Raw genomic sequence first — 16,130 nt, forward strand, 5'->3', positions numbered from 1 at the left:
CCAAATTAGAATGCACTGTAAGTTTTATACTGTAAGTTTTATGCTTTTTAATCCCACCACGTTCAGAGGGCAAGGTGGGAGGATTGTTTGAGCCTAGGAGTTGAAGGTTAACCTGGGCAACATAGTGAGACCTTGTCTCAAAAAAAAAGAAAAAAAAAGAGAGAAAAGAAAGTACTGTAATTTGCTGATATAAAGGGGTAAGAATTTTAAAGGGAAAATTGATTCCTTTGAAGATCAGATTTACCAAACTCAGATCAACTCTTTTTCCCTCATATTCCACATATTTAGTTACCTTTCCTGAAGGGTGGCTTGGCACAGGCATACTGAGTTACACAAGACTAACTTCAGATTGCTGATTAACGAATGCTCTTCCAGCTGTAAAATGGACAAGTCACTAACATACCAGACCTCATTGACAAAGCAGTAGAAAATGGAAAAAGTAGCCCACCCCTGGAGGTAAAGTGCATTGTCGTAGGTTTAACAATGAACCAAATGGTATGATTCTTTATGTTAATCTATGAGCAAATTGATTCATGAAATCAAGAAATAGTAATACACTTGGGAATTTAGGCATTATAGCAACTATGTTAAAATACTTTTGTATTCCTTCTTTGTAAACTGGATGTCAATACATGGTAAGCAAATTATGGAGTGAAAAATATAAATCTAATATAAATATAAATCAAAAATATAAATAGCTCTGATTCCTTCATATATTCAAATCATTATGTCCGATGCCTTATGAGGGACAATTTCTTTTTAGCTACTGATTCCTATTCCAGAAGCTTGAAATCTGTTTAGGTTGAGAGACTCTAAGTATCTTAAGAGTGAATATTAATATATTGAAGTAATAGGTATTATTCCAAGTTATCCCTGTCCTCAGATAGGGAGTCTGTTGCCTAGAGTGATTAAAGAAGTTGCCCCAAGTCATTAAGCTCATAAGTGGCACCTGTGTTCTGTCACTGGTCTTTCTCCTTGCAGAGACTATACCTCAGCACTGCATGGCAACACAATGCACGCTTAATTCTTTTTTTTTTTATTTTTTTTTTGAGACGGAGTCTCGCTTTGTCACCCAGACTGGAGTGCAGTGGAGCGATTTCCTCTCACTGCAAGCTCCGCCTCCCAGGTTCACACCATTCTCCTGCCTCAGCCTCCCGAGTAGCTGGGACTACAGGCACCCACCACCATTGCCCGGCTAATTTTTTGTATTTTTTAGTAGAGACGGGGTTTCACCGTGTTAGCCAGGATGGTCTCCATCTCCTGACCTCGTGATCCGCCCACCTCGGCCTCCCCAAAGTGCTGAGATTACAGGCGTGAGCCACCGCACCCGGCCTGCACAGTTAATTCTTAAATGCTTTGGGTATGGCCTGGTGCGGTGGCTCATGCCTGTAATCCCAGCACTTTTGGAGGCCAAGGCGGGCGGATCACGAGGTCAGGAGACCTAGACCATCCTGGCTAACACGATGAAATCCTGTCTCTACTAAAAAAAATACAAAAATTAGCCGGACGTGTTGGCGGGCGCCTGTAGTCCCAACTACTCGGGAGGCTGAGACAGGAGAATGGCGACAACCCGGGAGGCTGAGCTTGCAGTCAGCCGAGATCGCGCCACTGCACCCCAGTCTGGGCGACAGAGCGAGACTCCATCTCAAAAAAAAAAAAAAAAAAAAAAAAAAAAAAAAAAACCAGCTTTGGGCATACAGTTACTCTGTTGTTTAGTTAAGATGAAAATATCACAGGCTTTTAAAAAATCATAACAAATGCTTTTTCAAGCACTGAATATGATGATCATAATGAACTTTCTTCATTTTGGAGAATCTGTAGAGCTTTTAAAATGATAAGTAATAACATAGGGGCTCTTGTTGGCAAGTTAGCCTTAGAGATCTGTGCATCTCCCAAGAAGAAGATAAGTGCTTATTAGCAACATGTTTAAGAAACTTGGTCTACTTTCCAAAACAGTGAACAATGAGGATATTTTCCAAACTCTTATGAAAAAATATTTCTAATTATGTAAAATTAAGTGCAGATAGTACCAACATAGTTAATAACACCATCAGCGTGCTGGACCTTCCCCCAGAGAGAGCTGTAAATTACATAAAATAACAATTCTGGAAATGAATCAGGCTTGTCACCATATTCCATAGCTCTGTATTCTTATTTTAAAAGGTATTGTGTGTTACAAATTGGAGGACCTGGTGGAATCTAAAAAAGTTGGTCATATAGAAGTAAAGAGTAGAATGGGGATTACCAGGGGCTGGGTGGTTTGGGGAGTGGTTGGGGAGATGTTGGTCAAAAGATACAAAATTGCAGTTAGACAGGAGGAATAAGTTCAAGATATCTCTTACACAACATGGTGACTATAGTATTGAACTCTTGAAAATGCTAAGAGAGTGGATGTGGATCTTACCACAAAAAGGATAACTATAGGAGGTAACGCATATGTGAATTAGCTAGATTTAATACACAGCTTTACATACAGTTTTATCTGTCAATGTAATTTTAAAAATTGGAGGACGTGACCTCTAGAGACTTAATTCTGAGTTACTGTGCTTTTAGCAATTTTGGAATATATAATATATATTTATATAGTAGAATATATATATTTCCATAGAAGATTTGAAATAAATGCTGTGATTCTGTGGGTAAACCACCATGAATTATTTGACAGCTCTAAATATGTTCAAATAGGCTTCCCATATTGACATTAATCACACCCTGAGGAGAGCAGTGTAGACGGCTCATGGGATAAAGCAAGGGAGCCTGTGTTATTGCTGGTCACTTGGGCTTCTGCTCTTTCTTTTCCCCAAGATAAGATGCCAATATGCAGACCTTTAAAAATACTAACCATGCATCTCCTATAGGGTAGGATCGTTTTAGATTAAAATGTTATCTGAGAGTTCTAAGGGTTTGGAAAGAAAATGATGCAAATGATGTTTATCTGTCAGCACATATGTGTGTGTTGGGTATCCACATATGTTCCAGGGTTTGGGCAGCAGCATGGCTGAGAACATCATCCAGTAATCTTATGGCTGTAGCATACAGGAAGATGCAAGAGGTCTTCATTAGAAGAAATATGACAAAGGGTAGAAAGGGCACTATAGTAAGCTGATAGAAGTCTAGGGGCTCCATCAATGGTAGACTGGATAAAGAAAACTTGGTACATATATACCATGGAATACTACGCAGCCATAAAAAAGAATGAGATCAGGTCCTTTGCAGGGATATGGATGGAGCTGGAGGCCATTATCCTTAGCAAACTAACCCAGGAACAGAAAATCAAATACCAAATGTTCTCACTGATAGGTGGGAGCTAAATGATGAGAACACATGGACACATAGAGAGGAACAACACACACTGGGGCCTATTGGAGGGTGGAGGGTGGGAGTAGGGAGAAGGTCAGGAAAAATAACTAATGGGTACTAGGCTTAATACCTGGGTAATGAAGTAATCTGTACAACAAACCCCAATGACACAAGTTTACCTGTGTAACAAACCTGCACATGTAACTTAAATGTTAAAACATTTTTTTAAAAAAGATTAATTAAAACCTATAAAATGGAAGGAAGTTTAAAATTGAACAAATACTATGTGCTAGGTGAAGAATAAATACATATGCAAATAAACATTTAATGGATCTTGTCTTAGATTTTATATTAAATAATAAAAAGTTGAAAAGAATTTGAGGGGCTCACAGAACACTGCAGGAGAAGGGGTCAAGAGAGAGAAATGGTATTTTCAAAGACAAATTGCGAGGAGTTGCTGCCCAAGAGGCCAGACTTCCAATGGAAATGACAAGAAGTTTGTCCAAAAGGAGGTTAACTAAAACAGCTTTAGCCTGAAGGGTTGGAGTAGAGATCACAAGTCAGAGAAGACAATTCTTTAAAGATCAGGCCCTGGGCTGGGCATGGTCATTCACACCTGTAATCCCAGCACTTTGGGAAGCTGAGGCAGGCCAATCTTGATCAAGAGATCAAGACCATCCTGGTCAACATGGTGAAATCCCGTTTCTACTAAAAATACAAAAATTAGCTGGGCATGGTAGCACGTGCCTGTAGTCCCAGCTACTCAGGAGGCTGAGGCAGGAGAATCGCTTGAACCCAGGAGGCGGAGGTTGCAGTGAGCCAGGATCGCGACACTGCACTCCAGCTTGGTGATGGAGAAAGACTCCATCTCAACAGAAAGAAAGAAAGAAACAAGAAAATTGGGCCCTGAAAACAGGCTCTTCCTCTGAAAAGAGACTGAAAGCTACCATCATATTTTTGAACCAGGTTAATGAAATATTGCTGTAATGCTTAAAAGCAAAGACTCTACACTCAAACTGCCTTGGTTTTAATCCTGGCTTTACCACCAGTTGTGTGACATTTGTAAATCATGCAATAGTTCTGTGTCCCAGAAAAAATGGATAAGAATATCTACTTTGTAGGGCCGTTGACAGGAATAATTGAGTTAATTTATGCAAAGCCCTACAACAGTGCCTTAGGGGTAAATTTCAATTCATAATAGTTGTTAGAATAACAGTAGGTATATATACCAGCCACTGTTATTATTACTACTTCTACTTTTCCCAAGCAGGGTACCTCAGATAATGGCATTGAGCACATGGTATGCTGTGCTTCTCAAGCCAGCTTTTAATTGCTGAGCCCTTTCTTTAAACAAAATAAATTAATTAGAACATATAAAGCCTAGACAGTTTGGTTGAATTGGCTGGTGCCTGGAACACTGGCTGTTGCCCCTCCTTCTCTTGACTCTCATGGAGACCCCTAGGGCATCACTGTGGAACACATCTGGAAAACAGCTGATGCAAGGAAAAGGATCCAAGGCCTCGAATCAAAGACCTGAAATCACATCTTATCTGCCATTAATGGGCTGTGTAACCTCCAGTAGGTTAATATCCTCCCTGGCCTCATATTCCTGATCCATATACTGTAAGAATTAGACCAGTTTAGTGGTTTTCAAACTCTGCTCCCTTAAACCCTAAGAGTTCCAGAGAAGCACAACGGCAAGATTTGGGAAATAGGTAGTGTGGAGCCCCACAACTTCAAAAGCTGGGGCTCCTGTCTTTTAATCATTCGAATTCCGTATTTGTTTGAAGAATGAGTACCACTGCTAAAGACGTCTTGACTAGCTGATCTTCAAGGTTCCTTCAGGTCTAGTTACTCTATCATTATTCTTTAGAAATTTATGAGATGTATTTATTGAACCAAAGTAGCAGAAGTAAGAATATTAATGAAGGCAACAAATAATAAATCTGAGGAAACTGAGTAATGGGGAAAACAGTGTGGACTCCTCATGAGATGCTGTAAAGTGACTAAGAGATGTTGGTATATCTGATATTTAGAGAAAAGGTGAAACCTCTGTTACCTGGATCTTATTTTGATAATTTGGCTGATCGTGATCATGAGACATAGGCTGGCACAATGACAACTAGGCTTGTGGACCAAGAAGAAATATTATGATAGGAATATTTTATACTTACAACCAGAAGACAACTAAAACAAACAATTATTTAAACACTGCGTGTCGTAGGACTTTTCTTGGTGGTTAGTAATTTCAGAAAATGTGTCCCTTCCGGCCGGGCGCGGTGGCTCACGCCTGTAATCCCAGCACTTTGGGAGGCCGAGGCGGGCGGATCACAAGGTCAGGAGATCGAGACCACGGTGAAACCCCGTCTCTACTAAAAATACAAAAAATTAGCCGGGCGCGGTTGTGGGCGCCTGTAGTCCCAGCTACTCGGGAGGCTGAGGCAGGAGAATGGCGTGAACCCGGGAGGCGGAGCTTGCAGTGAGCCGAGATCGCGCCACTGCACTCCAGCCTGGGCGACAGAGCGAGACTCCGTCTCAAAAAAAAAAAAAAAAAAAAAAAAGAAAATGTGTCCCTTCCAAAGCAAATGTCACATTAAAATTCTAAGTTGGTGATCACTGTGTTGTTATTAGAAGTGTATGTAAACTCAGACGCTCTTGGCTTGATGGGTTTGAACAGTGTATTTAAGTAAAAAAGTTACAGTGTTCCCTCTGGTCATAAAATCTGTACTGATTAGTGATCCTCTAGGCCATGTTTATGGCTTGGATTGGCCCTATATTTAGTTCTCCTCATTTTCAGCTTTCTGAAAGCAAAGGAAAACCTATAAACATATGTGAATATATAAAAAGAATGGTAGCATCTGTTTATGTGTAATTTTGATAATGATTAATATGCAACAACAAGGGCTGATACCCCTTATAGGCTTCACATATGGTGTGAGTTGAAGGCCACCCAATGATTTTTCTCTCGAATTATATCTCCCTTCCACCATTCAAAACTCTCACTATTGTGCCATTGTGTGTGTGTGTGTGTGTGTGTGTGTGTGTGTGTGTGTGTGTGAGAAGGTATAATACTTTCACTGCTGAAATATGTTAGCTTGAAGTGATATCACCCATTAACACTTCAACATGGATTAATTTATCAGATTACTTTCAGAGAGTTGGTTCCAGGGGTACTGACACTGGGGTCTACTTACAATTCAATCAGGATGGAATTCAGAAAGGTCTGCAGAAGAGAGGGGAAATATGCATCCACACATGGGCCACAGCGAGGAATGTTGGGAGCCAGGAAGCCCTACTGGGCCCAGCAAACAACAAGATGTTGACCAAAGGAAGGGCGCACGTATCAAGGGGGAATACATAGCCTAAACTTGGCCCTGTCGTGAGCTAGTACAGTGCCTTGTACATAATCCGTCTTCAGCAGATGATAGTTAAATTATTTTTGCCCTAGGATGGTTTTGGTTAAAACTAAAGTTAAGATTTCATGCTAATTATTTTGTTACTATAAAAGGTTTTGTGTATGGCTTATTTTCTAAAATCAAGTTTCTTAAAGAGACATGATTTTCTGTTTCAAATTTGTTTAATACATTTTGTGCCAGCAAGATTCTTTTTAAGGGAAAACCCTTCATATATAAAGCATAATTATTCCTTTAATAGGACATTTTTTATTATAGCCATTGAATAACACATCTGCTGCAAGGATGTTATTTTTTTTTCCATCAATCCATGTGCACAGCTCTGATTAGAAGAGGTAAAAGATACACATCGCCTTCAAATAGTGAATCTCCTTCATATGGTTTTATTTTGTTATGACAGATTTTATTATGAAAGCTTTGAATAGCCCTATTTTTAAGAAAATACTTTTTAAAAATGTAATTCTCTGTCTCTATATGTTACAGTGACTATTGATTTCAGAAAAAAAGTACCTTAAGAGCATCTTTCTCCAGTATTAATATCAATATTGCTCCACAAAACATTTTATATCAAGGTCTCTTGAAGAAGAAATTTTAATAAGCCTCCTCTCCATCCTTTTTATTCTATAGGCTTTATTCACATCTGCTGTTTTCAGAACAAGCTCACAACTGTTACAATGTCTTTATATAGTAAAACCTGAAGACAGTCCTCAACCCAGGTGTCTTGGTTTAAGCTTTCACTCCATTGTTATTTATATCACCGTTCTGATGTACTCATTAAAAATATCATATCCACACAATAAAGTTTAAGAGTAAGCTTTTTAAAAAAGTTTTAAAAATACATTTTCACCAGACATATTCCAAGATTTGAATTAACCCTTTCCTATTTGTTTCCAGGGCTACAGCAACACACCGGGGCCAGGTTATTTTCAAAGATGCTTTAGCCCAGCAGTTGTGTGAACAAGGAGGTAAGAGTCATATTTGATTTGTTTGTGTTACGTCCAAACTATTCATGATAGGTCCTATGTTCCATACCAAGTAAGCATTTCATTATGATAACTTAATCATAATGCTTTAAAAATTTAAGTATTGACCCTTCATATCACTAATAATTATTTATTTAGTAATTACTAACAAAGATCTATAGACTTCTGAAGATACTAAGTGTGAGCAAAAGAAAATTTATTTTCATAACTTTTTTCTAATGAATTACCTTTAGTTATTCTGGAAGTACAAATCTTAGTCGTAATTGTTAAATTCTACAGAATGCGTTTGCTTAATTTACCACTTAAATGTCTTGTCAGCTTTGTTGAAAATGTTTCTGATTATTGCTTTTAACATTTGATCATATTATACATGATTTTGTGTACAGTATCTATGGGTCTGTTTCAACTGCGTGCACTATTTCAGACTTGTGTGGCTAGACATTGTATCGATTTAGATTAAATTTTACATACTGTCAGATATGTATGACTGGGATGCACACACATGCACACACAAACACAACACAATGAAAAAGTTAAAACCAGGATCCACACTCCAATGCTCATTTGTTCCCCCTGTCCCTTGAGTTTCCACCCTACCTTGTGTTTCCATTATAGCATTTACCACTTCATAGAGAATTTTTCTCTGAAAAGGGGTGGGTGTTGCCCTAGACAGACTGAGCTTCTCAAGTATGGGGACTATGCCTTAAGGGGCTTTGGTTCCCCAGACGCTGACGTAGAGCTTACCATGTAAGTCATTCTAAAAATCTTCATAGATTGAATACAAGTGTGTCTCAGCCGTACATACATTCCTTGATTTCAGCATCTTGATAATGAAAACATTTGATGTTGGTCTTGGTAAATGTCATGCCATTTTCATTGTTTATTGTAAGTATAGTATTAATTTTTGTTTAAAATGACATTGGGGGGAATTTGTTAACTTTTAGAATTATAATATTGAATTTAAAGGAAATTTTTATTATCTCTCTGCTAAAGAATATCTAATGGGCTTTGGAGAGAAATGAGGAAAAATTATATCAGTTTTCGAAATACCTAAGAATATACCATTTATTATTAGTTATATATATCATAATATGACTTTATCTAAGTAACATGATGCTTAATGATTATTAATGGCAAAATCCTGATTATTTACACACATAGTTCTTGAATTATAAAACTTCATTCTAGTTATAGTATCAAACATACTATCAGTATTCCTGGGTTTAACAGATTTTTGTCCTGTGACTTTTGAGAATACAGATATTAAATTGTGCCTTTGTAGGTAGGCTCGAGAATTCGATCGTAATACAAATCTTCTTCCAGACTATGAAACTGCTCACATTACTGCAAACATAGAATACCACATAGCAGTGAGCATTAATATCCTGGAAAATTTATAGTGTCAGAAAAAGAAATGTCTAATTTTATTAACACTTACCATTGTCTACAAACTAATTTCTTTTAAGCCTTAAATTTTTTAGTCTTTTCTATTATAAACGAATTATTGGGGTTGGGAGGAGGCAAATTATTCTTTTCATTTAAAATGAAAAGAAAAAGCCAAGAAAAACTAATGGGAAAAACCTCTCAACCAGTGAGGAAAAGAAAAATGCCTTCTATAATAGTATTACACATGAGCATGATTTACACGATGGTAGGTGTGCATGTTATTAAAAATGCTGTACAGCCCAGGACCAGAAGAAAAACACTGAGCTTTTCAATAGCATCTAACTCATTGAAATTATATCAGTCTATCCAAGATAAAGTGAAAAATAATGCTAACAAGAGTGCAAGAGTGATGGCTTCCTACTGTCAGGAAATAATAAGGAAAATAATTAATGCTATAAACTATATATTTATTCTGGCCTTATCTATTTTTAATTAAAACATTAATTGTCTCCTCAAATAAAGTAACATTTTATCACGCAATCATTTTTATATATTGGATAAGGAATATCTAATATATTTATTAGAGGAAAAACAACTGCAGTCACCATACATCACAGCACCGTGCCTTTCCATTTTAACATGCTCAGTATATTTGTTGATTTTAATTAAACAATTCAAGCAAAGCGAACTTTTTCCTGTGGATCCTGAGGATATCTGTTATTACAAGACTGTACTGCTTGCTAAACATATTGAAAAAGTAAAAGGATTAGAAAATGTACTCGTTATGTCTTAGAGAGTCTGTAATCTTAATCCCTTTTCTTATAAAACATTAGTTGAAACTCTTTTTTTCTTTCTCTTTTTTTTTTTTTTTTTTTTTGAGACAAAGTCTTGCTCTGTCACCCAGGCTGGAGTACAGCGACGCAATCTTGGCTAACCACAACCTCCGCCTCCCGGGTTCAAACAATTCTCCTGCCTCAGCCTCCTGAGGAGCTGGGATTACAGGTGCATGCCCCTGCACCTGGCTAAATTTTGTATTTTTAGTAGAGACAGGGTTTCACCATGTTGGCCAGGCTAGTCTTGAACTCCTGACCTCAGGTAATCCGCCAGCCTCAGCCTCCCAAAGTGCTAGAATTACAAGCATGAGCCACCACGCCCGGCCGAAAGTCATTATTCTGCAAAACTGTATACAACACCTGCAAGACCTCTGTCCTAGCTCACAGTGCTAATATGGATATGAAAGTGAAAAGGACCCATTTCTTGTTCTTCAGGAACTCACAGGCTAAGATACAAATGACAGATCTATAGATCACAGAGGCAGCTAAGTTTGCTTGAAGGTGTTAGGAAAGGCATCCCAGGAAGTTAGACCTGAATGGCCAGTGACATTTAAGAATAAAGGAGAGGAGGCCAGGCGCAGTGGCTCATGCCTGTAATCCCAGCACTTTGGGAAGCTGAGGCAGGCAGATCACTTGAAGTCAGGAGTTTGAGACCAGCCTGGCCAACACGGTGAAACCCTGTCTCTACTAAAAATACAAAAATTAGCTGGGCGTGGTGGCACGGGCCTGTAATCCCAGCTACTCGGGAGGCTGAGGTAGGAGAATGGCTTGAACCCGGGAGGCGGAGGTTGCAGTGAGCCGAGATCGTACCACTGTACTCCAGCCTGAGTGACAGTGAGACTCTGTCTCAAAAAAAAAAAAAAAAAAGGAAAAAGGGAGAGGAGAACCATCTATCTCCTCCTTCCCATTCTCATTGACCCACTTTACATCAGGGCCCAGCAGTGCCTCCTTTGGGAGCTGCCAAATATCCTCCTTCATGATTTTTCTGCTCCTATTTTCATGGTGCCTTTACAGAGCTGCTATAATGAGCTTTCTAAAATGGAAATATGCTGCTTTCATTTGCCTGCTTAAAACCCTTCACTATCTCAATTGGAAGCGATAGTTTATCTTCATAGTAAAATTCCTACTGCTTATCACACATGGAAGGAAAATCCCTTACAATCTGGCTTCAGTTTGTCTCTCCTACCTCATTTCTTGTCATCCTCTCATTTTTACCTTAAAACACCCTGAATGCACCTCACTGTATCATCCTGGTGCTATCTGCACCCTATACTCTCCCAGTTTTCTTTGCCTGGGCTATCCTTTTACATTCTTTTGTTCTGTCTAACTCGGGCTGTCAGACCCTGCTTACGGTATTACTCCCTCCCTCTGGAGAAAACATCTCTGATTCCCTCCCTCTTCCTCTCAAGCTGGTCTAGACAGCCCTCATACATAACTCCCTACAGAATTCTCAAGGCACGTTAAGTAGGAACACTGTCAACACTGTTACGTGCAGACACCACTCCAAGCACTCTACAAACTCATCTAATCTTCACAGCAACCCTCTGAAAAAGAAACTATTATTATCTACACTTTGAAGATGAGGAAACAAAGGCATAAGGAGAGCAACTTACTTGTGCATGCATTCGTTCATTTGACAACTGTTTATTGCATGTTGTCATAAGAACATCATCACAATGCCTTGTCTGCCACGAGATATATGCTCCTTGAGGATAAGGGCTGTGCTTTTTTAGTATGGAATCTCTAAAGCTTCTCACAATATCTGATGCACAGTATGTACCTCATAAATGTTTGTCAAATGAATGAGCAAACAATTAAACTACAATAGTCTGATAGACAAGAAAGAGGAGGCTAGCCAGTAACTCATTACAGCTAAACCATGAGACCTGGAAAGGTAAGTGGAAAAGATCATGCAGGGCCTTCTGTTAATGCTCAGGGACTTAGGCGTTCTGCAGGCGATGGGAAGGAAGCAGGAGAATGATAGAACAAGTAAAGAAAACCTAATGGGGGTTGGGGGTGGAATGTGTTGCAGAGTTGTTGACAGATTAAAGGCAGATGATGGACAGCAGACAAGGGAAGACAGATTATTGTGAAACGAGAACTAAATGCTGGGCAGTTTAAAGTTGAGGCTTTGAAAAAACATGATCATTATACATTATATGTATTACTGTGATTAGATCTTGGAGGCCAGAAAGAAGGGGATATGTTAGAGAGACCTAGAGAAGGTATGGGGGTATGGGTGAGGACAGGGAGGAAATCTGGGGCTACTCTGTCACTTCTGGCCTTGGTGACGGGGTGGACATTGATGCCAGGAACAGAGAAGAAATGAAGAAAATGTTAGAGGTGTTTGGAAGAAAAGATAATCAATTGCACTTCCACATGTTGGCTGTGAGGGAGTTGCAGAGTTCTCCAGCAGCCTGCTGAGAAGGGGGCCTGTCATTGGCTGGAGCAGCCAGGGAGATTTGAAAGCCATCAGCCTATTGATGCTGGGGAGGCAATGCATTCATTAGGGAGATGATTGGAGCAGGGAGGAAGCAGCCAATTGAGGAAGACCAGTGACTGAGCAGGGGTGGGAAGAAGAGGGAATTCTGGAGAAGAGGCAAACCTCTGAGGTGGGGGGAACTGAGGGAAGAAATCTGAACATGGTAGAGATATCTAACAAGGACAAACAGAGGATGGAGGATAGAAAAGGACATTAAGATTTTACAATCAGAAGGTGATTGGCAATTTGGGCTGGACATGGTGGCTCACACCTGTAATCCCAGCACTTTGGGAGGCCGAGGCGGGCAGATCACCTGAGGTCAGGAGCTTGAGACCAACCTGGCCAACATAGTGAAACCTTACCTCTACTAAAAATACAAAAAAAACAAAACAAAACAAAAAAAAAAACCAGCTGTGGTGGCAGGCGCCTGTAGTCCCAGCTACTCAAGAGGCTGAACACAAGAGAATCGCTTGAACCTGGGAGGCGGAGCTTGCAGTGAGCCTAGATTGCGCCACTACACTCCAAGCCTAGGCAACACAGCAAGACTCCACCTCAAAAAAAAACAAAAAAAAAAAGTAGACGATTGGCAATTTGGCTGAAAATGAGGGTGGTTTTGGTGAGGTGAGACCACCTGAGGCAGCTTTGTAGCACAGAAAGCTTCTTGCTCAATCTTTGGAGTCAAGAGGTCAAGGGAAGACAGATTACTGTGACATGAGAAATAAATCCTGGGCAGTTTAAAATTGAGGCTTTGAAAAAATATCACTATACATTATATATGTGTGTGTGTGTGTATATATATATATAGAGAGAGAGAGAGAGAGAGAGAGCGCTGTGGATCCAATGAATATGTACCGTTATTATTTGTCCATTAAAAAAACTTTTTGAAAAATAGGGAAAGAGAGAGGTAGGCACCCAGAGACAAAAGGATTATAGATTTTCTCTCTCTCCAGATCAGGGTGTGTTTATTATAGGCTTCCAGTGCCTTGCAGCCAAACACCACCAAGAACACGCCTGGTTGAAGTTGAATAGGTTAAACAGGTTGGTTTAGTGCTTGTTGCAGTGTGGGAGAAGGCAAACCATGGGGGAACCATGGGGCATCTCAAGAAGAAGATGTTACGAAAGGAATTGTTATTATAAGATTTGGGCTGGGCGGGGCGCGGTGGCTCATGCCTGTAATACCAACACTTTGGGAGGCCAAGGCAGGTGGATCACAAGGTCAGGAGATTAAGACCATCCTGGCTAACACAGTGAAACCCCATCTCTACTAAAAATACAAAAAAATTAGCTGGACATGATGGCACACGCCTATAGTCCCAGCTACTCAGGAGGCTGAGGTGGGAGAATCACTTGAACCCAGGAGGCGGAGATAGCAGTGAGCCGAAATCATGCCACTGCATTCCAGCCTAGGTGACGGAGTGAGACTCTGTCTAAAAAATAAAAATTAAAAAATTAAATTGAAAAGATTTGGGCTCTCTTTGGTGGTTAAGGTAGGGTTTAAGAAAGTGGAGCTTTGCTCTGGACTCGATGCTGTCTGGAAGTGGGAACAATTCTGTGGTTAGGTATCTCAATAAATCTACCCTAAGGGCAGACTAGAGCACGGCTACTGCTGTAATTGATAAAGCAGCAGCAGTCGCTTCTATGAGCCAGGAGAGAGGGTACTTGGCACCTTTGTGACTTGGACAGTGCTAAAGTTGTGTCTGTGTTGAGACAAGATTAAGAAATAGGTGTGTCTCTATCTTGATTCATCACGGTCACAGAGTAACCTTGTCTGAAGCTGATGTTCTGTGAAATTGTTTATGTTCAATAGGAGGACACCAAGGCCCAGCAGGGATTGCCAGGCCAGGTTCTGGATGTCAGAGGCTACTTTTTTCTTAATTGAGGCTGAGGAGAGAATGCTAGTGGACATGATTTACTTTTGGATTTTAGCCTTTACGAGGGCTTTGAAATCATAGAGAAGTGGATTGTCTTATTTGCGCTGCTATAACAGAGTGCCACAGACTCGGTAATTGATCAGGAACAGAAATGTATTTTCTCACAGTTCCAAAGGCTGGGAAGTTCAAAATCAAGGTGCTGGCAGGTTTGGTTGTCTGGTGAAGGCTGTTTGAAGCTTCTAAGATGGTGCTTTGATGATGTATCCTCCTAAGAGGAGGAATGCTGTGTCCTCACGTGGTGGAAGGCAAAGGGGCAAGCCAGTTGAGCGTGAAGCCTTCTTTATAAGGACCTTAATCCCATTCACAGGGGGAGTAACCCTTATGACCTAATCACAGCTTAAAGGCCCCACCTCTTACTACTGTCACATTGGCAACACCTGAATTTTGGAGGGGACACATTCAAATCACAGTGTGGATTCAGGCTTTACTTGTATGACCTTACTTTCCAGAGTCCCTGGCGCAAAGCACAGATTCAGTACATCATAAAGGGAAGGGATTTTGCTGAAGCAAAATTTTATTCAAGGTTGGTTTGTATGAAATAAAAAGCATAAGTAGATCAGTGGGGTAAAATTATGAATGTTGGCCGGGCGCAGTGGCTCAAGCCTGTAATCCCAGCACTTTGGGAGGCCGAGGCGGGCGGATCACAAGGTCAGGAGATCGAGACCACAGTGAAACCCCGTCTCTACTAAAAATACAAAAAATTAGCCGGGCGCAGTGGCGGGCGCCTGTAGTCCTAGCTACTCAGGAGGCTGAGGCAGGAGAATGGCGTGAACCCAGGAGGCGGAGCTTGCAGTGAGCCGAGATCGCGCCACTGCACTCCAGCCTGGGCGACAGCGTGAGACTCCGTCTCAAAAAAAAAAAAAAAAAAAAATTATGAATGTTTAATTCTTAAAAAATGTATCTCTATTTTGTAATTTGTTTACAGTGAACTTACATTATTTGTATTATAAAGAAATAGCACACATTTCCTCCAAAAAGTGTACATATGGGGTTAGACTTAGGAAGGAGGAGGGACGAGTCTGCGTGGCAAGGGGAATAAATCCCTTCTCAAGAATCGAAGGAAAATTCTGAATTATAACTCCAATGTCTCCTCCTATATGATCCGCCTGACTCCTTTAACATGCTCTGTTTCTGTTGTGTCATAATTATTTGTTTAAACACTCATTTCCCCCAACTGAGAGCTTTTTGAGGGCAGGAACCATGATTTAACTTTTTGGTTTTTTTAACGTTTAATCATGCTTGGCGTGAAACATAGACTCAATAAATGTTTGCTGAATGATCAACTTAAACATTTTACAATTGAAAAATCACTGTCCTTACTGAAAAATCTTTAACCCTGAATGTTTGCTATGGACCATGATGAGGCAGTGTGGCTGCTACTAGCAGTGTTGCTCACACTGATGTCTGGTTGTAAAATACATGTACCAACATATTAAAAATTATTGAAAATTGTTCATGGATTTTCATGTAAGCTGTAAGGAGTCCCCTTAATGTTCTTGGAACATAGAACAGGTTTAGAGATTTTTTAAATATATCTCTGAGGTTCCAAGTAATCGTAAACACATCCCCATCTGAGTTCTGCTGTCATGTCATGGTGCAGACAAGGAGCTAGAGTTTTCCCATCTTTAGTCTGGGGTGCAGGGTTGGCTGGGCTGTATACCCTCAGTTGTTTTGAAAGTAAAAGATGCTTAGGTTAATTCACTAGCTATAAAACAAAAAGAACTGAAATTATTCAATATTTAGTACTAAACAAAAATTACTTAATGCTTACCATGTGCCAGACTCTGTTCTAGGCTAGGTCT

At 40.0% G+C, this 16,130-nt stretch overlaps 1 protein-coding gene across 3 annotated transcripts in view; it reads left to right on the plus strand.

The window, feature by feature from the left end:
- LOC105475346 (reelin) overlaps window positions 1-16,130 on the plus strand; it is a 510,664-nt gene that overhangs the window by 195,003 nt on the left and 299,531 nt on the right. For all 3 annotated transcript variants that reach the window (XM_011730519.3, XM_011730520.3, XM_011730521.3), the window contains exon 4: window positions 7,608-7,678. In XM_011730519.3, coding sequence (XP_011728821.2) covers window positions 7,608-7,678 — 71 coding nt within the window. The remainder of the gene's footprint in view (window positions 1-7,607; window positions 7,679-16,130) is intronic.

This window comes from Macaca nemestrina, chromosome 4 (genome assembly GCF_043159975.1).
Source record: "Macaca nemestrina isolate mMacNem1 chromosome 4, mMacNem.hap1, whole genome shotgun sequence".
Lineage (NCBI taxonomy): Eukaryota > Metazoa > Chordata > Mammalia > Primates > Cercopithecidae > Macaca > Macaca nemestrina.